The 26,825-nt window shown below is 41.0% G+C and overlaps 1 protein-coding gene across 2 annotated transcripts in view; it reads right to left on the bottom strand.

Annotated features, from left to right (window-relative positions):
- Positions 1 to 1,119: 1,119 nt before the first annotated feature.
- Positions 1,120 to 26,825, bottom strand: part of KIF24 (kinesin family member 24) — a 69,651-nt gene continuing 43,945 nt past the window's right edge. For both annotated transcript variants that reach the window (XM_081281016.1, XM_081281015.1), the window contains exons 7-13: positions 23,224 to 23,345; positions 22,266 to 22,371; positions 11,695 to 11,766; positions 8,274 to 8,383; positions 3,451 to 5,685; positions 2,591 to 2,684; positions 1,120 to 2,060 (exon numbers count right to left, since the gene is read on the bottom strand). In XM_081281016.1, coding sequence (XP_081137142.1) covers positions 1,920 to 2,060; positions 2,591 to 2,684; positions 3,451 to 5,685; positions 8,274 to 8,383; positions 11,695 to 11,766; positions 22,266 to 22,371; positions 23,224 to 23,345 — 2,880 coding nt within the window. In that variant the 3' untranslated portion in view covers positions 1,120 to 1,919. The remainder of the gene's footprint in view (positions 2,061 to 2,590; positions 2,685 to 3,450; positions 5,686 to 8,273; positions 8,384 to 11,694; positions 11,767 to 22,265; positions 22,372 to 23,223; positions 23,346 to 26,825) is intronic.

Raw genomic sequence — 26,825 nt, 5'->3', positions numbered from 1 at the left:
TAAACTGGAAACAGGATGCCCTCTGGTGGTCCCATCTAGCCCCATCTGAGGCTGATAAAGGATGGCTACTACAATTTGGCTGTTTAGCTTTCCTTTAGCTTTTTAAGTCCTCCTCTTATAACCTCAAAGTTATCCTTTACTTGAGATTGTTCATATGGTAATAGACTTTAAGGCCAAGGCTGTTTTATTCATTGTGGCCTCTAGAAGTGATTGGCACCTGGAGGCTACTTTGTTTTCCTTGTCTTGAGCTTTTTCCTGATAAAAAGATAACGTAGGGAGCAGAACTCAGATGAAAGGGTGTGTGTGTCACTATAGCTCACAGCACTCAATGCCAAGATCTTAAATACAGGCCATTGAATACAAATGGTCAACAAATACGTGAAAAAATGTTCATCTCTAACAATTAGAGAAATATGAATTAAAATGAGATTCCATCTCATTTCAGTCAAAATGGCAATTATCAAGAATACAAATAACAATGTTGGCAAGGATGTGGGGAAAAAGGTACAGTCATACATTGCTGGTGGGTCTGCAAATTGGTGCATCTACTATGGAAGGCAATATGGAGATTCCTCAGAAAACTAGGAATGGAACCACCATTTTACCCAGTTATCCCACTCCTCAACATATACCCAAAGGACTTAAAATCAAACTCTGGTATATATACACAATGGAATATTACTCAGCCACAAAAAAGACTAACTTTTGCCAGTAAATGGATGGATCTGGAGACTATCATGATAAATGAAATAAGGCAATCCCCCCAAAAAATCAAGGGTTGAATGTTCTGATTTGTAGATGCAAACACACAACATGGCAAGGGGGGGCAGAGAGGAGGGAAGAATTTCAGTGGATTAGAAAAAGGGGAATGAAACAAAGGGGGAAGGGATGGGAATCAAAAAGACAGTAGAATGAATCATATAATTTTCCTATGTTCATATATAAATACATGACCAGTGAAACTCCATATCATGTACATTTTAAGAATGGAATCCTAATTGGAATAAGTTATACTCTGTGTATATATATGTCAAAATAGACTGTACTGTCATGTGTATCTTAAAACAATTTTAAAACAACAATAAAAAATAGGCCCTTAAGAGTGGCAAGCCAGCATGTCCTGGAAGATAGTAAGCCTAGGAGATAGACTTGCCCGAAATCCTCTAGCTCTTCAGTTTTCCTGAGAGGAACAGGAAATCAGCTAGGCAACCAGGAACTGCCATAGAAACAAAAGGGCTAGCATAGGGAGGTGCTGATCACCTCGGCAAAAGGTTGAAATGGGGATAAAAAAGTACCCACCCTCTTCTGCTTCGGAACTGGATTGCTGGAAGGAAGGGTAACTATAAACACAAAGCCTGCCCCATATCTGCTATTAAAGACATCATCAAATCAAGGTTTATTCATTTTACATTTTCAAAAGTAAATCTACATTTCCAAATCAATCTCCAAGGGCCAATGGGGCAGAGCTCACCCTACTGCTGCCCTGCTAGCACCTATGTTTTAGGTTTTTTGTTTTTTCCTTTGAAGACTGAAAGGCACAGAATTCAGCTAATAAACACCCTCCCTGGACTCAGCATATTGTCTTCCTTGGCTTGTGACCTCTGACCTCCAGGTTACCACTGATTACCCAACTCTCTGATACTCCAACTTAGGAACACCTGTGTTCCCACAATTATGGGTCATTAAGCAAATGCTCTTGGTGCCCCAAAGGAAAGGGAGAAGCATTAAGTTCTTCAGCCCGACTCTGAGGGAACGGGGCCCCATCTAAGGCCATATGTGGCTGGGTGAGGATAGGACAGGTGGGACCATCGAGTAGCTTCTGGTATGTGCAGGGAGGATGTGGCAGAGGCCTCCACCAGCCCCTGAAAGCCCAACACTGACTCCTATACTACCTCTACTATCTGGTGTAAGATTTTTCTCTAAGACACTACTGTTCTTTCAGGGGCTACAGCTGGCCTGTGGTAGGTGAGGTACAGCTGCAGCTGGCTCCTCAGACTTTGGATGCACTTGGATTTCAGAGCCATGATTTCATCCAGCTGGGTCACAAAATCTTCGAAATCCTGAGAAAGGGAACACAGGACAAGTGGAGGTTTGTTGGTTCTCTGTAAAGATCATCTTTTCTAGTCCCTCTTTCTTCAGGAAAACTCAGAACTCAGATCCTCCTCCAGTTGAAACACCTGCAGGACAGCTGCTATGGCACTGGATAGGGCTCACTTCTCTGCCTTTGAGACACTTTATAGGAAGAGAGGTATGTTGTAGAACAAAAGGATATTGAGGTAGAAGTACCTCGTCTGTATATTGTAGGCAGCAGGCTGGTCACTGTTCAGTCACAGGAGTCCCAAGGCCACTAGGGAGGCAGAATGACTAGGGACAGAGGCTGAAAACTTTTAGTCTTGTCAATGGGCAATGTGGCACCATCTCCCACCTGGGGCCAGACCCTCTTAAGCTATCTCAGAAAAATGACAAGAGGAGGCACAAGGCCTTGATAGTGGTTAGTGCGTGACAGCAGACCCTTACCCACAAGTACCACATCAAACTGGCCACAGGCTAACTTCCCAACAGCCCATGATTGTTTACCAAGGCTACTTACATTAGAAGACAGTTGGCTTATTAGGGTCTCTTCCCTGAAGCCCAGCTTTGCCATTTCATCCAGTTGTTCTTGGTGTGCATGGATGACCACCTGCCTGGAAACACCAGAGAGGAAACTGATATTCCTGGCCTCCCATTTTCTCAGGGAAGCTTTCTCACATTGGTCCTTACTTCCAAGCTGGGAACTGACTCCACCTAAAATTGCCAAGGCTTTGACTAGAACCAGCTCCCCACCCCTTCCATCTCCCCTGTTCTTTTCTCAGGACTAGTCAAGGTATTAAGGAAACCAACAAAATACCAGGAAAAAGATGGGCTTCTTAAGCTGTCCCTGCCTCCCCATCTATAGTGAAGGAGAGGGCTGGGTGCTGCTTCTCCAAGGAGCTGCCCATTTCCCATGGCTTCCCTGAGAAAGACTCTCAAGGCTATGACCACTGAAGATGGCACACTCGGCATAGGGTCTGCTTTCATTTCTACTTCCTATGCAGGGTCCAAGACCAAAGCAGGAGGCTGGAGATAGAAGCTGAGGGATCTGAAGTGTTTATTAGTTATTGATAGACCTTTATTTATTTATTTGTTTATATGTGGTGCTGAGAATTGAACCCAGTGCCTCACACATGTGAGGCAAGTGCTCTACCACTGAGCCACAACCCCAGCCCAGGATCTGCCTTTTGTCAGACTCTAATGATGGGTAGAGACCACAGAGCAGCAAGATGGTTAAAGCCTCCAGAAATAAACATGGAGAGGCAAGCTCCTCACTGTGCATCTCTGCATGACCTTAGCTTTTTCCATGACAAATTATTACCTGGAACAGAAGTGGGGATGACAAAGGAGCTCATGTTTTAGGGAGAAAGTCCAACTTACTGTGCTTGTTCCAGGGTGGGCTGATTGAATGTCCCTGTGGTCTCAGGAGGGCAGTTAGGGACCAGAAGAGAATCTGGCGATGCTAAGCACCTTGAGATTGGCTTGTGTTTGAGCCACATAATGTCCTCTTTGTAGAAGGGCAACTTGATGGAGTCTGTAGACAAACCAACCTCCTGCCAACTGAGCCCTGTAGGATGTTTTCTCTCCTGGGTCCAGGGCTGATCAGCCACATCACTGCTTCCTGTTCGTGTGGTAAGTACAAGTCCAGAATGGGGTACACTAGTATGTATGGTGGAGAAGGGCTTTCCTGGGAAACCCCAGGAACCATCCAGCTCTGTCTCCTCAGCATCAGTATCACACTGCTTGCCACACACATGTTCCTGGGAGAAGAGTGCAGTTTCTCTACTCTGGCAGGCCTCTCCCAGGTTTGCCTCCCTGTTGGGCAGCTTGTCAGGTAGGTGCTGGCGGATAGGTGATGGGGACAGAGCTGGAAGACCACTACCAGGCTTATTGTCAGGGGGAGATGAGGACAGCCACAGGTGCCCAGTTGTTGAAGACACTGGCAAGGCTACCTCTTGATCATTAAATGATACCTTGTGGCCCACAGCTGGTCCCCCTGTGCTCTCTGCCACTAGACTATGCACAGCCCCCTGGGCCAGTTGTTTCAAAGGAGAAGGGCTGTCATTATTTGGGGTCTCTAGGAGGGACACAGTGAGGGGAGCCATTAGTCTTGAAGGATATTCATAGCATGTGCCTAATTGCCCTCCAGAATCTTCTCCTTGTACAGGGATACTATTTTTTACTATTCTGGTCATCTGAGTGGGGTTGTCTTTACTGACTTCTCTCAGTGGGGTGACTGTATCTCCTTGTTCTGGGAATCCAGAAACTGTAATGTGGGATGGCGAGAAAGAGAAACCATCTTCCAGGGATGGCGAGCTGTCTTCAGCCTGCCCAGGAACCTTACTGCTGAAGGTATCCTGTCTTAAGTCAAAGGCTGGGCCTTCACCTTTTTTCCCACTGTATACAAAATCTACCCGTGAGCAGGAAGGCTCCTCTGCTGGGTTGTCTCTAGAAGGCCCGATGGAGGTAGAATTCTCTCTGCTCCAGTCCAAGTGTACCTTACTTGGGCTTTGGCTATGATTGAGTGCTTCTCTTCTGTGGCTTACTGGGTCCTTGGAGTACACCCAGCTTTCAGTTAGATCCTTTTCTTCACCATCTGACCTGGAACTAAAAAACAGGCTCTGCTGCCTTTCTGCTACCAGTTCCTCAGGACCTTGATCTCTCTTCTGATGAAGGAAGAATGAGCCTTCACTTTTCTCCAGGGTATTCCTCTGCTTTGTGGTTCTCTGATTGGAGACATGTGAAAAAGAATCTTCACTGAAATCACTGTCATCTAGGTCCTCAGCTTGGGCTCCATCCAGACTCTCAGAGAAAGAATGGGATGGAGGAGGGGTCTCATTCTGGAACTGACACTCTGGGGGCCTGTACTGGCATAAAAACTTTTCCAATGGTTGGTATTTTAACTTCTGTTGAAGAAGAGGTGGCTGCTGGAACTGCTGGTGATAAAAACGCAAATGTTCCTCCCTCTCTTTCTGATGTGGAGGGATGTTTGTCCAAGCTTCAGAAGTAGGCCTGGAGGGCATGCTCATCTTATTGTCCTGACTACCCTCCTCGAAGAGGTGGCTATTGCTAAAGGAGAGTTCAACGCGTGACACGAGCTGTTTCTGTACTGGCTGCACTGGCTGCACTTTCTTGCATTTGGCGGGCAGCTTTCCATGCCCTGGGCCTTCTCCTAGGCCTGGTATCCTGCCTCTCCACTCAAGGATGGTCTTGTTGCCAACTTGATTTTTCTCAGAGCACAATGGAATTGACTCTTCTGCCCCCTTTTTGACCAAATGTTCAGACCGCAGGGTTCCTTTGACAGGGCTAGTCTGCATGACCCACTCCTGGGGAGGACTCCCTCTGGTGCCACCCCTTTTACCAGGGACTTTTGGAATAGAAGCAAAAGGGATGTTAGGGGTATGGCTGGCCAAAGGATGGGTCTTCCCCCTTGTGGAACCAGGTGCCACTGTAACTGACTGCTGAAGCCCCAGCTTGACTTTTTTTGGAGAACACTTGTCCCCTGGCAGGGCCACAGGGGAGTTCTGAATTCGTTTTGGAGAGGAGTTTTCAGATGTCTGATTTCGACTGGTAGCTGAAGTGCAACACTTAATGCCTTTCTTTAATTCTTTGACTCTGTGAATAATAACATATTTAATAGTAAATATATGTTCTATAATTCCTTTTCCATATTTTCAAGGAAAACACAAAATAAGAAGAGTATTATAAGGATTGGTAGGTTTTTTGTTTGTTTAAATCTGGGAGAGAATAAGAGGAAAAGGGAACATTCAATTTTAGCATGAGATACCCCTCTGAACTTTAATAAAAAAAAGCAACATCTTCTCTGAGGATATAAGCATGCACCCAACATTCCATGATCAGAAGACTTTTGGAAATTGACACAGCCCCATATAAGGGACAAGCCAAGGATGCAAGTCTCAGAACTACACTGTTCACACAGGGCCCATCCTATGTGTCCTGAAGATGGGCCAGATCAGCAGTTCATGTCTACCACTCAGCTGCAGTTCCACAAACAGAGCTCTTTTTTCCTGAAAATTACCCCCTTGCAGGCTCCTCTAGGAAAATGAGTTCCCTCAAACCAACTAGGCATTTCAGAAGTCAAAACCTCAAAAAATAAGCAGGACTGTGCAAATTCCATTAAGGGAAAAATGACTTGTCTATTTAAAGGTTTCTCAAATGTTAGCAGTTGACATTTTGCACTAGGTAATTTTTTTATTTTTTGTATTGCGGATTGAACTCAGGAGTACTTGACCACTGAGCCACATCCCCAGCCCTATTTTGTATTTTATTTAGAGACAGGGTCTCACTGAGTTGCTTAGCTCCTTGCTGTTGCTGAGGCTGGCTTTGAACTCATGATTCTTCTGCCTCAGGCTCCGAAGCTGCTGAGTTTACAGATGCGCACACCACTGTGCTTGGCCCAGGTAATTCTTTTTTATAGGGTGCTGCCCTGTGTACTGTAAGATGTTTAGCAGCATCCTTGGTCTCTGGTTTCTACCCACTAGATGCCAGTAGCATTTCTTCCCAGTTATGACAATCAAAAATGTCTCACCCAGCTGTGTGAAGTGGTGCATGCCTATACTCTGGAGGCCGAGACAGGATTGCAGGTTAAACATCAGCCTCGGCAATTTGAGGCCCTATCTCAAAATAAAAAAATAAAAAGGGTTAGGGATGTAACTCAGTAGTAAACACCCCTGGGTTCAAACCTAGAACAAAACTAAAGGGAAAAAAAAAAAGTTCAACCCACTATAAGAGACACATGTGACAACAGGCTAAAGAGAGGAGAGATACTAGCAGATACCAAAGTCATCTGAGAAAGAGTCCTGACCTGCCGGGTATGGTGGAAAATGCCAGTGATTTAGGAAGCTAAGGCAAGAAAATACGAGTTAAAAAATTTTTTTTGTGTGTGTGAGGGACACTGAGAATTGAACCCAGAGTTGCTTTAACACTGAGCTACATCCTCAGCCTGCCCCCTCTATATTTTAAGACAGAGTCTCACTAAATTGTTTAAGGCCTTGCTAAATTGCTGAGGCTGGCCTCAAACTTGCAATCCTCCTGCCTCAACCTCCTAAGCCTATGGGATTACTGGGCCTGGCAAGAATTGCAAAGTTTGAGGTCAGCCTCTGCAACTTAGTGAGACCCTGTCTCAAAATAAAAATAAAAAGAGGCTAGTGATGTAGCTCAGTACGAGAGAGCTCCTGGGTTCAATCCCCAGTACTCAAAGAAGGAAAAAAAAAAGAAAAAAAGAGAGGCCTGACCAGGCATTCAAGAGGTACTAGCTCTGCCACCAACTTCTGATAAACTCTTGGAAAATTCCTGCCCTTCTCTGGGCCTCAGTTTATATATGTACAGGTTAGTCCATTCTAACAAAGCTCTAAGTGATTCTGCCTTCACAAGTATTGTCTATTTTTGTGTGTGCAAGTGGTACTGGAGATTGAACCCAGGAGTGCTTTACTACTGAGCTACATCCCCAGCCCTTTTAATTTTTTTATTTCAAGACAGGGTATCATTATGTTACCCAGACTGGTCTCAAACTTGTCATCCTCCTGCCTCAATTTCCTGAGTAGCCAGAATTACAGGCATGTGCCACCATGCCTGGAAGTAATATGTATTCTACCTCTTACAATTAGGACTGAGGTCAGCAGGAAAAAAAACTCATTGAAGCAGGAATAATGGCACACACCTGTAATCCTGGCAACTAGGGAGGCTGAGGCAGGAGGATCACAAGTCCAAAGCCAGCTTCAGCAGCATAGCAAGATTCTAAGCAACTTAAGTAAGAACCTGTCTCAAAATAAAAAAATTAAATAAAAGGGCTGGGGATTAAGCTCTATGGTAAAGTGCCCCTGGGTTAATCCCCAATACTAGAAAAAAAAATAACAACAACAAAACTGAGCTGACCAACTCAGATTAATATTTCACTTTCCAGAAGCCACTGAAAAGCCACTTATGGAGTCAACTCCCAAGTAAGGGGATATATCATCTTCCTCTTGTCATAAGTGCAAAAGCAGGACCTACCAGGTCACATTCTTCAAATCACCAGTTTCTCCAAGAAGGTTGGAGAGCAAAGTGAGATCCCTTATTTGTGTGAGACATGTGCACAAATATTCCCCCCTTTCTCTCTCTGTCTCACACATGCACACACACACACACACACTCTCTCTCTCTCTCTCTCTCTCTCTCTCTCTCTTTCTCTCTCTCTCTCTTACCTGTCAGCATAGCGTAAAGTATTTAGAGTGTGTTCCGTGGCCACATGGCTTGGTGAGACGTTAGCAATCATACAAGTTTTGGCATTGCCGATGAAAGAGTCCTTCAGAACCTGTCCAAACCAGAAGGTGGGTTAGTGAATGAAGTCTACCAACAAAAGGCATACTGACTACTTGTGTTCAGGACACTGGGGCAAAAAAGGCAACTCACAAAAGAAGAAATACAAATGATCAAATGCAATAAACAGAAAAAGGTACTAATCTCACCCTTAAGAAATACAAAAGAGCCATTTAAAATATTATATACTTTTACCCATAAAATTAAAAAAGACCGATGAATATCCTGCCCTGGTGCAGATCCAGATAAATGGGTACTCTCCTATTCTGCCATATGCCATGTACCATGACCTGGCACAAGCTTTCCAGAGGGCAGTGCAGCAATATGAAATAAAAGGTAAAGAACATGCACATCAAGGTTTTTATACTGAGAGACTTCTCAGTTGTCAAAAAAAGTATACATAGGGCTGGGAATGTGGCTCAAGCGGTAGCGCGCTCGCCTGGCATGCGTGCGGCCCGGGTTCGATCCTCAGCACCACATACCAACAAAGATGTTGTGTCCGCCGAGAACTAAGAAATAAATATTAAAAATTCTCTCTCTCTCTCTCTCTCTCTCCTCTCTCACTCTCTCTTAAAAAAAATAAATAAATAAAGGAATGAGCCACCATCTCAGGAGCTGGGATGGCTGCGGTGGACTGGTGGTTTTTTAAAAAAAAAAAAGTATACATGGGATATTCATTACAACATTACTTAATAACAATTCTAAAACAACCTGGGAGTTTGTAAGTAGGGAACAAACTAATTACAAATTGAATGCAACAATTACAAATGATTGTGTATATCTGTACTCAGGCACAGGAAAAAAATAATTAAAATATAAATCCCCTTTTGCGGGGGGCAGAAATCAAAACTATGGCCTCACACATGCTAGACAAGGGCTTTTGTCACTGAATCACACACCCAGGTATCTTGAGGCAAAGTCTTGTTAAGTTACCCAGGCTGGCCTAGTTCTTGCAATCCTCCTGCCTCAGCCTCCTAAGTAGTTATAATTAAAGGCATATGCCATCCTAAACTTAAATCTTTGAATAACAAAACATATGATCCCATGCTTATGATTAGATCGACATGCGGAGTTAAGTGCATAGAAATGTTCACTAAAGCTAGGCATGATGGTGCACACCTATAATACCATTGACTCAGGAGACTGAGGTAGGAGGATCACAAGTTCAAAGCCAGCTTCAACAAAATAGTGAGGCCCTAAGCAACTCGGTGAGACCCTGTCTTGAAATAAAAAGAGCTAGGGATGTGGCTCAGTGGTTAAGCACCCCTGGGTTCAATCCCTGGTATGAATAAAAGGGGGGAAATGTTTTAAATGTCACAGTGTGGGAATCAAATTCAGAGAACACCAATTCTGACTAGCATGGAGTTGTATTAAAAATAGGTTCTGTCCCATGTCCTATGGTATTACCAAGATCCTCTCCTACTTGTCTGTCCTCTAATGTGCACCATACATAGTGCTGAAAGGAATCAGGGAAGACATAACTCTTCACAAATGTTTGTACCTAGGCAGATCTGTCCTCATGTAGCTCTTCTGCAGTTATTATGGATGCTGATTTAATATCCAAACATTTCCATGATAGGAAAAAAAAACCAAGAAAAATAATTACCAATATTTCCACCACTTAGAATAAGAATAATCACAATTAATGCTTGTGTAGTTTTGTTTTTATTTTTTCATTGTTTTAAGAATGTACCATTTATTTCATGACACATTGCCTCTGTTTTTATACAATTCTTAGTATTATGCTATAATTTTAATAAAGAGCAAATAAATCTCAATCCAATTTTAAAATAAAGATATACATTAAATGTATTTATTAATTTGTTTAATACATTATGTTGTCTTTGAACAATGAACTTAATTTTGGTACATAGCACATTTGTGTTTTGTTATTGAAATGAAGAAAGACATACTGCACCTGAAAATCTGCCCTAAGTGATTAAAACCATGACAGTGACAGATTTCAATCAATTAGCAAAATCAAAATGTTCTAGAGTTTTTCTGATTATTTATAATAAAAGTGAAACAAGATTAATACTCAACAGGAGAGAATGTTTCTGTTTTTTGAGACAGGGTTTTGCTATGTTGTTATGTCATTCCTGTACTCAACAAATCCTACTACCTTAGTCTCTTGAGTAGCTGGGATGATAAGCAAATGCTGCCATGCCCAGCTGTCATTTTTTCCTTATTGCCTTTTTTTTTAGTATTTATTTTTTAGTGTAGTTGGACACAAATACTTTTATTTCACTTATTTATTTTTATGAGGTGCTGAGGATGGAACTCAGGGTCTCAGTGTGAGGCAAGCGCTCTACCGCTGAGCCACAACCCCAGCCCCACCTATTTCTTAAACTATTAAAACAGCAAGCGGTCAAATCATACATACTCTCATAACATGTAAAGTTACAGTTCTATCTTTACCCCCATTGTTATTCTTGAGATAATCCAATGCTGTTTCTTCTGCATTTTTAAAAATATTTTTCCCTGTGTGATTACACACATAGTAGAAAAATGCTTTAAGATCACACAGGCAATCAGATTATTACACTGTTCTACAGCTTGCTGTTCTACAGCTTGCATAATAGATCTTGGTTATCTTTCTTATCAGTACATGTAGAAAGTCTCAATTTTAAAAACTGTAGCCATTATTTATTTATTTATTTTTATACTGAAAACACTGGCCTAAATCTTATAGCCAAGAAATTACCAACTACAGCTTACACCACTGTCTTTAAGGGCTCAGAGGCTCCATAAATGATGAAGTCTTGGACTGGGGTTGTGGCTCAGTGGTAGAGCACTCGTCTGGCATCAGTGAGGCCCTGGATTGAATCCTGAGCACCACATTAAAATAAATAAGTAAAATAAAAGTATTGTGTCCAACTACAACTAAAAAATAAGTACTTTTTTTAAAAAAAGATAAGTCTCACTGTATTGCCTACGCTAGTCTAACTCATGAGCTCAAGCAAACTTCCTGCCTCAGCTTCCCAAGTAGCTGAACTATAGGCACATGTCACCACACCTAGCAATAGTTTCTTTACTGCAAATAAACACAAAGGTAGTAACCAGAGGGGCATAGCTGCCTCCTGGGGCCCCAGCTGCCCTGTGTTGAAGGTATCTCTGCCTGAGTGAGCCCTCACTAGAGGCTTAGTAGGTTTGAATGTTCCTGGAGGGAATGTAGCACTTCTCTTCTCCCCACTATGTCTAACTTGTGCCTTGCTGGCAGTGGACACTCTTCTGAATGAACACAGGAATGGAAGAAGGAACAATGAATGAACCAGAAAAAAACTTGAGGTTCACATTTAACTTTACCTGAGTTAATTTGCTCTGCCTGAAGGGAGTATGGGTGTGTTCCTGGTCCAGTGCTCGGATACATTCCTTCAGCTGCAAAGTAGAAGAATAGCAAGCACATCAAATATCACAAAGTGAGTAACAGATTATTTTTTTTATGACGGCGGAATGCATTACAATTCTTATTACACACATAGAGCACATTTTTTCATTTCTCTGGTTGTATACACAGTATATTCACACCAATTCGTGTCTTCATACCTGTACTTTGGATAATAATGATCATCACAGTCCACCATAATTAATAACAGATTATTTTTCTTAAATAAAAAAGACTTAGACAAGCTGGCCCTAGGGAAGAAACTGTCACTTGTCCCTAGACATGGCCCTTCAGTAAGAAATATTCATTGCACATTACTGGGGTCAGCATAGACCTGGATTGAACAAAATGCCCATTAGAAACGGTGGGGAGGGGACTGGGGTTGTGGCTCAGTGGTAGAGTGCTCACGAGCACGCATGAGGCACTGGGTTTGATCCTCAGCACCACATAAATGTAAAATAAAGATACTGTGTCCACCTAAAACTTTTATTTTTAATTTTTTTAAGAGAGAGAGAGAAAAAATTTTTTAATGTTTATATTTTAGTTTTTGGTGGACATAACATGTTTGTTTGTATGTGGTGCTGAGGATCGAACCCGGGCCGCACGCATGCCAGGCAAGCGCGCTACCGCTTGAGCCACATCCCCAGCCCCCACCTAAAACTTAAGAATAAACATTTAAAAAAAGAAAAGAAATGGTGGGGAGGGGTGGGCTGGGGTTGTGGTTCAGTGGCATGAGGCACTGGGTTCGATCCTCAGCACCACATAAATACAAAATAAAGATATTTGTGTCCACCTAAAACTTAAACTATATATATAAAAAAAGAAATGGTGGGGAGGGGGCTGGGACTGTGGCTCTGTTGTAGAGCAGTTGCCTACTACATATGAAGCGCTGGGTTCAATCCTCAGCACTGCATACAAAAATTAAATAAATAAATAGATAAAGTTATTATGTCCATCCACAACTAAAAATCGTTTTTTTAAAATTACTTATTTATTCTAATTTGTTATATATGATAGCAGAATGCAATTCCATTCATATTACACATATAGAGCACAATTTTTCAAGTCTCTGGTTGTACACAAAGTAGTTTCACACCATTCGTGTCTTCATACCTGTGCTTAGGGTAATGATGTCCATCTCATCCCACCATCTTTCCTACCCCCATGCCCCCTCCCTTCACCTCTCTCCCCTTTTCCCATGTGTCCTTCTCCGTCCTCAGCAGTGGACATTGGGTGGTTCCCCTGTTGTGGGTGGTGCTGCAGTGACCATTGAAGGCACAATCCTTCGTACCGGACATGACCTGCCCTGGATCCGTCTAAAGTTCCTCCATTCCTCCCATGCGCCCTACCCTATCCCCATTATCAGTCAGCATCTCAAATCAAAGAAAAGATTTGGTGTTTGGTTTTTTGGGATTGGCTTACTTCACTTAGCATAATATTCTCCAGCTCCATTTACCTGCAAATACCATGATTTTGTTCTCTTTTAATGCTGAGTAATATTCCATTTTGTGTATATCCAGTTTCCCTATCCATTCATCTACCAAAGGGCATGTGGGTTGGTTCCACAATTTAGCTATTGTGAATTGTGCTGCTATAAACATTGATGTGGCTGTGTCCCTGTAGTATGCTATTTTGAAGTCCCTTCGGTATAAACCAAGGAGTGGAATGTCCATTAGAAATGGTGGGAGGGGGCTGGGACTGTAGCTCTGTGGTAGAGTGCTTGCCTAGTACGTGTGAGGCTCTGGGTTCGATCCTCAGCACCACATACAAAATAAGTTAATTAATTAATTAAAGTTATTATGTCAATCCACAAAAAAAATATTTTTTAAAAAAAGAAATGGTAGGGAGAGTGGGAGAGCAAGATGAGGAAGGAGAGATCTTCTATTTCTAAGTCAAGCATATAGGCTAAAAGGCAATAAATAAGAAAGAGGAAAGAGGAAGAAAGTAATCCTTTGGAAGTATCAGTGAGGGATTCTGCCAAGAGGAGGAAAATTAGCCTCCAGAATTTGCTGTGGCTGTTATTGGCAGCAGTCATAAAGGCCCATCATTGCCTAACCTCTATCCAGGAAGCTGCAGGACATAGAGTATAAGGCAATATCTTTCTGTTTTAAAAATCAATCCAGTATCCCCCAATTTTAGCACTGGATAGATTTTCCTGAAGGAATGAAAAAATAACTAAACCCTGCCTCTTATACCCATCCCTTACATCTTCACATCCAAGTGGTACAATCAATACCTATGAGAGTCCTTGGATCCTTTCTAGCCCTGCTCAATCAGAATGGAATGGTCAACAAAGTTTACTAAACACTAAAGAACCAAGGGAAATGCCCAGGAAAGAAATAAGGCTACCTTTGTATACCTTACAAAGCACAATATTTTGATACTATTCTAGAAGGTCCAGGCCCCTTTACATGCTTGTTCCCCATATGAAACAGACAAAGTCAAGTCACAAAGGGCATATGACTTCATAGATATTTCTTTCCATGTTTCATAGTTGATTCCTAGACCATTGTTTAAAATATCAGATCTACCACGCGGCCTGCGCAGTGGTTTCATTAATGAGGTTCTAGGCATAAAGTTAGTTAGAAGAGATCGAAATAAAACACACAGACAGTACCTTATTTCTATTGCTAGGTCCGAGACGGCTCACCTCTCTGGTTCCCACCTCTAGCCGCCCAGCAGGGCAGCGAGGATTACTCTGGGCTAGCAGGAGAGAGAGAGAGCGAACACGCCGGGGAGTAGCCTTTTATTTGGGGAACAAGAGATTCAGGGGAGAATTCCATCCAATGAAGGTTGAGGGGGAGCTGCACTCCAAGGTCAGGGTCAGTGATTGGGTCCCCAGGGTCAGTGGTCAGGCACACCCCCACACGGATGGGCTCTCTCATCAGGAAAGGGTCGGGAAAGCTTCGACACAGCCAAAGCGCCTCAGGCCCTTAACGGGAGTCACCCAATCACGTGTCAGAATGGCTCCCCACATATCCCCCCTTTCTTTTCTTAACAATGAAGCGGCGGTTCACTCTCTGGAGTTCCTGGATTCTTGATTGGAAGAATCGCCATCCTATGGTTACCATACAAAAGAGAATTAACAGCAAGGAGAATAATCCAATAATGTACCAAGCGGAGTGTTTAAGAATATTTCCAGGGTTGAATCCATTTAACTCCTTCAATATTTGGTTAGCCAAAGAAGAAGGATCTGAAAAATCAGCTCTATTATTTTGAATGTCTTGGATATGGTGATGAAGTTCCAGAATATCCAAGCTATTATTACTATTTTGCCAAATACCTAATAAATGGTTTTTAACCTTCTCCCAATCCCAGAGAGAGGCATTGTACTTGGCAGCTGTAACACATACATACTTATAATTAGCATGGCATTTAAGCCTTTCCTTAAATTTTAAGGCTGAAAGTTCATTACCTATGTTTATAACAGTCGCCTCTAAGGCGTTTAATTTAGTCTCAATTCTTTCATCAATATTTACTTGATTACGCAGAGCCTTGGAAGTATTTTGAGCTAAATTATTAAGAAATTTTGCATGCTGAATATTCTGAGACAATGTCAGAGATGCAGAGACAGTTGAGGCAATAAATGAGACCAGTGCTAAGATACCAACAATTATGACTCCAATAGCACGTTTAGGTCTTGTTAGCTGGGCATGAATTTGCTGCAAGACTTGTAAACCAGCATCAGCATACCATGGCTCTGAAATATTAGCAGGTAATAAAACGAAAGAGGGCTGATGAAGTATCAGCACTCCTTTTCCTCCATTATACCTAGAAATACAATTAGTTAGGTTGCACTTATTACAAGTAACAATATATCTGTCATCTATCCATTTAACTTTTACATTTCCAATAATTAAAACATAAGGAGATTGGACACAAGCTCTTAAGCCATAGCAAGATCCTTCTTTACAGTTCTTGCCGACAAATTTTGGTAAAGGTTTATCTGTAAAATGTAAATATTCTGAGGCAGCAATTAAATGCCAAATATCTTTTTGAACACCTCCTTCACTATAAGTCAAAATATTACTAACAAATCCTGCAGGTGTCATAGCAGAATTTCTTCGTAATTGTCTCTGATCAATTTTTGGAGACCAGTCTAAAATATACCCACTAGCTTTAGACACCTTATGTTGTACAGGAAAGGTATTTACACAATCTATCCATTTAGGAAAGGTGCCAATTTCAATTGTAGAACTATTTGGACAGTGGGGTATCGGTGGAGGTTTTGCAGAAATGACTGGCTTGTTATGGGAAAGTCCCATCTTAATTACTGATCTAGTATTAGGTTTTAAGTCCCCATAAATAGAATTATTTGTCAGTCTAGGTTTACCGATCGCTGTCTTTTCTTCAAATGATACTTTCAGACAGCCAGCATGTTTATCATGTGACCAACACAAAGGTAATTGGGCACTGTAGCCAGAATAATTAAATCTAGTCACATGATTGGGAGTAATATGAGTATCTGTAAATCCTCCCATCATGAATGAGTCATTAGTAAATACTGGAATAGATTCTCCAGTCCACACAGCTGGGTGTACCAGGGGTGGATCTGGGAAATATGTCCAATAAGTGTCTACTTGATTCCCTTTTACCTGACAGCCCAGTAGGGCAATTACTGTCGCTACCATCAAGACTGGGGTCCTGTTCTTTCCTAGGCGTCGAAGTATTTGGGAAGCCTGGGTTGTTAGCTTCTTCACATCTTTCCACGAAATCAGCTTTTCGGCTGGTTCAATCTGGTTTTTCTTCATCTTTTTCCGATATCTCCTCCTTCTGGGTAGTGGCTCCTCCGGGTCGATCCTCAGTCGCTTGAATCTGGGTTCTATCTCCTCCATGTCTGATAGCACGTTCAGGCACCCAAATAGGACGGAAAGAGCCTTCTGGAAAGATACAAGCATGACCCTTTCTCCACATTATTACCGGGTCTGGACCCTTCCACTGACCAGTCTGTAAATCTTTCCACAGAACTCTGCCTAAGGGGCCTGTTACTGAGGGAGACATTTGCCTCTCAGCAGCAGTGTGACCTTCTGTGTCACAGTTTAAAAAATTTAAAACAAATAAGGCATGATTAAGGCTATTTTGGGGAGTCACAATCCTATTCCCCTTTTTTAATTTTTGTAATTGAAGCTTAATAGATAAATGAGCTCGTTCCACAATGGCTTGACCTTGGGGGTTATAAGGAATTCCTGTTTTATGATTAATTTTAAACTCTTGGCAAAATTGTTGAAAAGAAGAGCTTACATAAGCTGGAGCATTATCTGTTTTAATCTGCATAGGACACCCTAAAACGGAAAAAGCTGCTAAGCAATGAGAAATTACATGATGAGTATTTTCCTTAGTACGTGCTGTGGCAAAAATAAATCTAGAATAAGTGTCCACTATGACATGCACATAACATTGCTTACCAAATTGAGGAATATGAGTTACATCCATTTGCCATATTTGATTTGGTTTTAATCCCCGGGGGTTTACCCCTGATGGCAGAGATGGAGTGTGAATAACACACTTAGGGCATTGGCTTACAATCTGACGAGCTTGTTCTCTGGTAATATTAAATTTTTTACGTAAGCTAGAAGCATTTTGATGATGCAAGGAATGGGAAGCTAGTGCACAGTCATACGAAGACATCTGTTAACAAAAAGTTACTAACTTATCAATTTTGTCATTACCTGAAACTAGAGGTCCAGGAAGATTAGTATGGGCACGGATGTGTCCTATGAAACATGGGTACTTTCGCATTAATACTGTCTTTTGTAAATTATGAAATAATTCAAATAACTCCTGTGATAAAGTAAACCCGATAATTGAAGTTTCAATATTTTTGGTAACTCCGACTGCATATAAGCTGTCAGAATAGATATTAATAGGCTCATTTGAAAAATAATCTAAGGCACAAATCAGAGCTTGAAGCTCTGCTCTTTGGGCAGAAGTATAAGAAGTTTGTATTACCTCTGTGTGAACACGGCTGAAGAAACCTGCCTTACCGGAGTTGGAAGCATCCGTGAACACCGACAAAGCTTCCTCTATTGGATAAGAACATACAATTTTTGGAAAAATAAGTGACGTTAATGATGTAAATTGTACAATCTTATCACGAGGATAATGGCTATCTATCTGCCCAGGAAAATCTGCAAAAGCTATCTGCCATGAGCTAGAAGTTTGAAAAAGCCAATTAGTCTGTTGAACAGAAGATGGAATAATTATAATATCAGGCTCAGATCCAATTAATTGTAAAATCCTAGTTCTACCTTTAATTACTAATTGAGCTATAGAATCATGAAAAGGAATTAATGTTTTTTGAGGGGAGTGGGATAAATAAATCCACTCAATAACTCCTAATCTTTGCCATATGGCTCCTGTTGGGGTATGTTCAGTTGGGAATATTAATAAATACATTATTTCTTTAGGATCTATTCTAGTAAGCTGTGCATTTTTAATTGCAATTTCAACTTTCCTTAAAGCTGTTTTGGCCTCCAGAGTTAGCTGCTGTGGAGAGGTTGGAGAAGGATTTCCTTGTAATATCTGAAATAAAGGACTTAACTTAGAAGTAGTTAGTTTTAAGAATGATCTTAGCCAGTTAATCTCTCTTAAAAGCCTTGAAAATCATTAGGGGTTTGTATGGAAACTGTTGTTCTGCTCCGGTAAAATTAAAGATGGCGGCCCCCATGGTTGGCGCGATGACGTCACATTGCGCGACTACTTACTTCCTCATTTTCGTCCCGGGGGCGGGCCGACCGGAAGTTTTTTGTCCTCTCGCTAGGAGGAAATGCCTGCGGCGAGAAGGCGGGCTCATCCGCGCCATCTGAATCCACCGCGTGGCGCTGAGTCCTGTAATATCTATTATCGCCAGTAGATGGAGCTCTGAACCTAAAATTGCGCATGTGACACTCGCGGGCAAAATGATTATTTTTCTCACAAACGTAACATCTCCTGCTCAGACAAAATCTGGCTAAAGAAATCCAATCACTAGGAGGAAGGGGTTGTGAGCAAATATTTTCTATCAGACTCTGTACAAAAGGCGAATTTGGACCATACGTTTCACATGCACTTTTTAATTCTTTGATAGTTTTAAATGGGATTACAGCATGAACTCTAACTCTCTGATCTTGTTCATTAGTTTGCTCAAAAACTGGAAAGAGGTGAAAACCAGTAGTATCTTCCCCCATTTCTTGAGCCTTCCTAATACCTTGCTGGACTGGGGTAAGAAAAGTCATCTTTAATTTAGCATACCTGTTAAATTTGGTCCTTCTAGCAGGTACCGGCCGAATTCGAATAGCTTGGGCAGGCGGTGTTAAATGCAGCCTATTAAAATTTCTCTCTAAGTCCTGCATTTCAACATCTGATTCTTCTTCCTCAGACTGTGAGCCGGTCAGACTCTGCACTATCGCCATTTGGAATTTGGGTTTCTAAATCACGTAGTTGAGAAGAACCCTGAGCCCCTCTAGGAGTTTCTTCCGTATTTTCCTCTCTAGGAAGATCGTTTACCTCTTCTGGAGGGCTCTCTAAGATTAGGGATGTTTCTCCTGTATTATGCTGTTCTGTACAATCTGCCTGTGGGTTAGCATTTTTAACCTTTGATTTGGCCCCTAGTGCCTTTGTTTTTAAACGGCTCAAGGGAAAGGAAATTAACTTAGCCTCAGGTTGATTTTCCATTTGAATAGACTTAACAGCTCTTTGAATGCCTTTTAAAAGGTCTTCAGGGGGCCACGAACTTTGGCCCATATATTCAAAAAGACAAACTTCTAGGGCCGTCCAAGTTTTCTGTATATTTTCTATGCTTCCAGGTATTTAATTAGAAAGACAGACTCTCTGTAACTTCCTTCCTAATTTCTCCCAAGTAAGTAAATTTGGAGACTCTTGGTCACAAAACCAAGGACAATATTCACCTACAATCTTTAAGAATTGTAATAACTGAGTTTTCTTTATCTGTTTTCCTTTCTGATTGATTATACTGTCTAAAATAGTTAGATACATTTCCTTATCCGTAGAATTTCCCATTTTAAGTAATTTAACGTCTCTTTCCTTCAATATCTCCAGGTACTTTTGTGACCCAATTGTCACCTCTTCCTTTATCTTTATTTTTATTCCTTATCTTCCTTTATCTTTATTTTTTCCTTATCTTTTTAGCGCGTGCTCCCACTCAATCTAACTAGTCTAGAATGCCCCACGTTGGGCGCCAATTCTACCACACGGCCTGCGCAGTGGTTTCATTAATGAGGTTCTAGGCATAAAGTTAGTTAGAAGAGATCGAAATAAAACACACAGACAGTACCTTATTTCTATTGCTAGGTCCGAGACGGCTCACCTCTCTGGTTCCCACCTCTAGCCGCCCAGCAGGGCAGCGAGGATTACTCTGGGCTAGCAGGAGAGAGAGAGAGCGAACACGCCGGGGAGTAGCCTTTTATTTGGGGAACAAGAGATTCAGGGGAGAATTCCATCCAATGAAGGTTGAGGGGGAGCTGCACTCCAAGGTCAGGGTCAGTGATTGGGTCCCCAGGGTCAGTGGTCAGGCACACCCCCACACGGATGGGCTCTCTCATCAGGAAAGGGTCGGGAAAGCTTCGACACAGCCAAAGCGCCTCAGGCCCTTAACGGGAGTCACCCAATCACGTGTCAGAATGGCTCCCCACAATCAGAATCACATATTTTTTGGTTAGAGGTGGTGGTTCCTCAGACAATTCAATCCATCTGAACCTGGGAATCCTAATCTATAAGGTAGGAATAAGAGAATTTGCTAGTGAAAGGGTGAAGTTTCTAAGCTGCAAAGCCTGAGTTAAAATGTAAAGGACCAGACATTGTAAACCTGCTTCTAAACTGCAAAGCATGGGTTAAATTCCTGAGGCAGTTAGGACAAGGCCCTACTGGCCATTTAGTTGAATTATGGCCTGGGGTCCTGTGCAATTCCTCACGTATTCAGGGTCCGAACCAATCAGTTTAAATGTAACCTCTTCCTTAGGAAAGACCTATCACTCCAGCCAGCCCTGTTCCCGCCAATAAATGTACTAATCAAGTCTAAGAATTATTGTTTGATTTTCCCACGGTGTAAGGTGATTTGTTAAAGGAGACTGTGATGTATGCAAAGCCCCCCCTCCCCCCCCCCGTCCTCCCCAAAAGGTGTACTTAAACATTGTTCAACCCCTGCTCTGGGCTCTGTGGGCTGCATTCCTTTCTTGAGTGGGCACGGAGCCCCAGCATGCTGGAACAATAAAAATCCCCTTGTGTGTTTTGCATGAAGCCAGTCTCTTGTGGTCTTTTCCTCCGATGTTTCGTTGGTCCCTTACAACAGAGTTGTTGGGAAAACTAAACTGACATTTAGCAAATGCTAAAAATATATTGGTTTCTTGGAGAAATGGTTGGTGGCAGGTGAAATTAATGGTACTCACATATTTTATTTAATCACTATATCCAAAATATAACTTTGGCAGGGATACCAAGAATTCAACTCGGGGGCACTCAACCACTGAGCTACATCCCCAGCTCTATTTTGTATTTTATTTAGAGACAGGGTCTCACTAAGTTGCTTAGCGCCTCACTGTTGCTGAGGCTGGCTCTGAACTTGTAATCCTCCTGTCTCAGCCTCCTGAGCTGCTGGGATTACAGGCATATTCTATCATGCCCAGCTCAAAATATAATTTTGCATGCAATAAACATGCAAAAATATTAGTGAGATTTTTGTATGCTTTTTTTTGGTAATAAGTCTTCAAAATCCAGACTAGCCACACTGAACAGCACAGATAGAGATTTAACCACATTATAGGAAATACAGAGGGAAGAATAACATATTAAACATCAGCATAGGGATGCAAGACAAGTGACCGTTTTATTTTTTAAATACATAGATATAGAAAAAAATAAGAGGGAGGGAGGGAGAAGCAATGTAGGATATTGTTTGCATGTTAATTTGAACAAGTTGACAGTAAAAAGACATTTATGGGAAACCTGCAGAAATTATAATATGTACTGAAAAACAGATAACATTAAAGGTATGATGTTGGTATTATGGTTATATTTTTTAAAGTGTCCTATTTTTGAGGTATATAATGAAATATTTATAGAAGAAATGACTTGATGATGAGGATTTTCTTTAATATAATTTGACAAGGGGAAAGTTGGGATTGTTTACTTTTTCAAATGTTGATAACTGTTGAAGCTGGGTAACAAGTATATGGAAGATCATTATGGTATTTAATCTACTTTGGTAGATTGAGGAATTAATACAATTTTAAAATTTGGAGAAAAGGAAAAGCTTACTAAGCTAGTAACTTGCAGAAATATTTTTATTGCTACTTGGCAGGGACTGACCAAAAAAGAGAAGGCAGGGAGAGAAGAGTTGCCTAGCATTGCTAAGAGCCCAACTTTTCTCCAGTCCAGGAATTCTTCTGCCAGATGAGAACACACCTGTTGCTCTAATTTCACTCCATTCTCACCCATTCTGGTTGCATGTAAGGGGTAACATCTCTCAAGAAGGATTTTTAGATTTTGAACAACTTACAGCCAGAAGACTCTGGTTTATTTCTGCACCTTCCATCTTTGTCTGTCTATCTGAGTCCCTGGCATCTGCTGCTCTTTCACTGCCAGCCAAGTCAATAAAGGAGATCCTAGAGAAAAGACACACCAAAAATGACTTTGAGGTTTTTTTTTTTTAATTTTTTAAAATTTTGATATTAGTTGACATTCTGTAACTTCAGGAGGAAATTAACACTGGCCATTCTCAGGAAAGAAAAAAACTTTACTGTCAGCTTTCCAAAAACAGGGATCTGTCAGCTGCTATTGGAGCTGTTCACATAAACACTTCTATTGGTTCATTTGTGAGAAAGTATGACTGAAATTGATAAAGTACTCTTCCCATAAGGCTAAGTGACCATACTACAAATCAGTTTGGTTATCATTAGGTAATTAAATAGAAACTTTTGTAGCTGCTTTCCAGCAAAAAAAAAAAAAAAAAAAAAAAAAAAAAAAGAAGAAGAAGAAGAAGAAAAGGAGGGAGGGAGAGAGAGAAAAAAAAAAGACTCATTATTCAGAGGTGAGACAGGCTCATCTATCAGCATGGCAGAGTGTTTGCTAAGCACCAGAGAAGCAATGAATGTATCTAATTGTCTTATGGCTTTTTCAAGAAGAATGGATTAAGTCCCCCCCACCCACTTCTTTTATGGCTTGCAAGCTTTCTGAGATGCATTCCTTGCTGTTTCTCTGATACTGTGTTTCAAGTCAGAAGCAATCAATGTCCCTTTTAATAACTTAGGATTGACCAACAATAGGTCATTATTTCATGGTCAATCAATTGATGGCATTTTGGTACAATGATTTATTTCAGGGCAAACAACTCTTCTCTGTATCCTCCAAAATGAAGACTTCCATGATGGCATGGTGTCCTGTTGTTGATAACAAATATTTCAAAATCACATTAAGGAAAGGCAGACAATGCAATTCCCTGCATATTTCCAGCTCACCTGCCAAATGTCCTCTTGGCTGAATCTTTGATCTGAATTTGGATGATAGCATGAGAGCGGGAGGAGTCCGCATTAACTCCAGTGGCCCCAGTGCTGCGCTCCTTGCTGCCCTTTAAGATCACCTGAAAATAAAATACATAGAATGACTTCCCCAAGGAGCAAACAAGCCCTCTGGCTCCAAAGAGTTGGCAAGTAATCAGTACAGACCAGACATATAATTTTGTCAGTATGATGCAGTTTTTTCTGTCCAGGTGGAAAGCTGCCCAAACACTAAATCATACAGAGCATGTACCCAATGGCAATGAAAACAATGTGGAATACTGATCTCGTGGGAGAACATTTAATAGCTCAAAGCTAATTTACTTCTTGATCTCATATGCTCTTTTTAATAGCTTTGATGGATTTAGCCTAACTAAAATCCCCGGGGCATACTTGGCTCCAAAACAAAGTCTCATAATATTCATCTATCTTAGTAACTGAAGGACAGAAATACATAACAAGGAATGACCAATCATATCTACCTGTTCTATCAGGATGCAGGCATGAAGCATGCCAGGCCTCATATGTAGGAACAGGGAAGTGATGAGTTATTTTGATTATCATGAGCCCATGACTTCCCTTGAGACCAATCCCCCCACCCCCAATTGGGAATAAAGACTAACTGCAATGTGTTTCAAAAAGCCTAACATGTTGAGGTGAATTTTTCTGGCTAAATGCCTATTAGTGTAGGTGTGAAGGAATTTCTGGTTCTAGGTCCAGTTTTTTTCAGTTTCAATAACTGTCTACTATCACCATACCTTTCAGAAACTGTGGAACAGCTGGGTGTGGTGGTACATACCTATAATTCCCACAGCTTGGAAAGCTGAGACAGGAGGATTGCAAGTTCAAAGCCAGTCTCAGCAATTTAGCAAGGCCCCAAAGCAACTTATCAAGACCCTGTCTCAAAATAAAAATTTTAAAAAGGGCTGTGGATGTGGGCTGGGGTTGTGTCAGTGGTAGAGTGCTTGCCTAGCATGCATGAGATGCTGGGTTTGATCCTCAGCACCACATAAAAATAAAAAATAAAGATATTGTATCCACCTAAAACTAAAAAATAAATATTAAAAAAAGGGCTGTGGATGTGTCTCAGTGATTAAGCACCCCTGGGTTCAATCCCCAGTACCAGGAAAAAGAAAGAAAGAAACAAACTGTGGAATAAGGAAGTTAAGCTCTGAGGTGTAAAAATGAGGTAGTTTATGAATATCAAACATCATCAAACTTTTGGAAATTACATACAACTGAAGTGTAGAGGTTAAGTGAAATCTAATAGCAGAGTTCACATGCCAGCTCTACTATTTGTGCAAACCACCTGACTTTTCAGGGCATCAGTTTATTATCTATAAAATGAGAATCTTAAATGTTAAGCTATGAGAACTAAAAAAAGATAATATATGTAAAGCATTCATTACTACTACAATTGGCACATGGTAATAATAAATGTTAATTAAAAAATATACTAAAGAACATCTTTGTGTAAGTTTCCCTAACTTAAATGGTTTCTTTCTATAAATGTAAAATACAGCTTTATAGATCAATGTGAGATGCCACAAATTCTCCATTACAAGCTAAACAAAAAGGAAAGGAAGGAAAAGAGGGAGGGAAAGAAGGAAAAAAAGATAATTTACTTGGGAGAAATAGAAGTCTAGGAACTGAGCAAAATTAACGCAAACACCTTAAAAATCATTAGGCCCACTTTTCCTCTATGTCCTTCTCAAACTCCCCCCTCCCTATCTAAGGTCAACTGGACAAGTTTCAGTATCTAGGTTCTTTAGAATGTTATATGAGTAGTGAAATGGGAACTGCTGCAATAGAAAGTAGAGACAACTACTGAATTCTATGGTGCTGGGAAATATTCAGAGACTTTAGAATAATATATGTGACAAACAGAGCCACTATCATAGTAATTAAGCACCTCTTGTACATTATCTCAATTCCTTCTATCATCCAACCCAATCATCTGTTATCCATGTTTCAAGCTCAGAAAGATAAAGGATATGCTCAAGGATACATGGCACTGGCATCCAGATCCATCTGGTTATAAGGCTTTAATCACTAAGCTTTCCTATGCAAATACCAAAGAAGGGCTATGCCCTTCTGTGTTAACAGAAGCAGTATGAAGACAGGTGCAGTCATCTGAACTCTAGGGACTTGTGTTGCATTGGAGGCATAGCCATACTTGTATTTTGCATCTTTATATGTAATCATATTGCCAAAGACAAACTATTTCATCATTTATTGGAAATAATACTTTCCCCCAGACCTATCATAAAGTTTCTGTGATGTATTGTCTTCAAGTTGCAATAGAAACTACTCACTTGCATCAGTTAAAACACACACACACACACACACACACACACAAAAAGCAAAAAACAAAAAAACCCAAACCCTGCAAATCTCTAAAATTAAAAACATGCTCATTGGGGCTAGGAATGTGGCTCAAGCGGTAAGGCGCTTGCCTGGCATGCGTGGGATGCTGGGTTTGATCCTCAGCACCACATAAAAATAAAATAAAGATGTTGTGTCCACTGAAAACTAAAAAATAAATATTAAAAAATTCTCTCTCTCTCTCTCTCTTTAAAAAAAATGCTCATTATGGGCTGGGATTGTGGCTCAGTGGTAGAGTGCTCGCCTAGCATACGTGAGGCACTGGGTTCAAACCTCAGCACCACATAAAAATGAAATAAAGATATTATGTCCACTTACAACTAAAAAATAAATATTTTTAAAAATGCCCATTAATTGACAGAAAAAAAAGATCTTGATCCCAAATTTGGGAACTGTGATGAAGCAGTGAGTCCTCTTTAAAGTCAGGGAAGTCCTGGTCCCTATGTTGGTAAGATTGGGTAATCAAATACACATGAAAGGAGAAATTTTCTAGAGGAAAGATAATCCTATATGAAAAAGGAAGCTGCTGCTGCACAGGCAGGCAACAAGTGGCCATGCCTGAGTGGACCTGAAGCGATCTGAGAGTACCACCTGAAGAAGACACTTCAGCAAACATGTGGGCAATACCTGAGACGGCACAGTGACACCTGAGTCAGCAAGTGTAGTTTCCAGTCAATAAATGTTTATGAGGGTAACTGTGTCAGATATTTATAATTTATGTCAACTTTCCATCTTGATCTTTGCTATTTTCTTGCTAATACAATACCCTAAGTATCACAGACTGAGGGTGTCGTTAGTGATAAAACAATAATTTGTTGACTAACAAACTTTTTTCTGCTTTTCTTAGGAACAATACTTTAGAACAATGTTTTAAACTCTTTCAGGATACAGAGGGTGACTTGAAATACACAGCCCCTTAGCAGCACAATTATGGCCCACAGACAAGGGAAATGGATTCTCTCATAATGTTTGTTCCTGTCCCATTTAATTAGTGTAATCTCAGGGACAAAGAAAGCACGAGGACCAGATTTACCCAAAACTCCTATCAAATAAAGAATTGGCTGGGGAGAAGTAGGAAGAAAACAACCACAGGGAATAAGTGTGGGATAAATAATTTTCTTAGGATTCCATAGTTGAGGGAGCTCCAGACAACTTAAGAAAGCTCTCAGTCTCAAGGA

Source organism: Spermophilus citellus (assembly GCF_964194105.1).
Source record: "Spermophilus citellus genome assembly, chromosome: 2".
Lineage (NCBI taxonomy): Eukaryota > Metazoa > Chordata > Mammalia > Rodentia > Sciuridae > Spermophilus > Spermophilus citellus.
The sequence above is the reverse complement of the archived record's forward strand: the minus strand, read 5'-3'. Positions and strand labels throughout refer to the sequence as shown.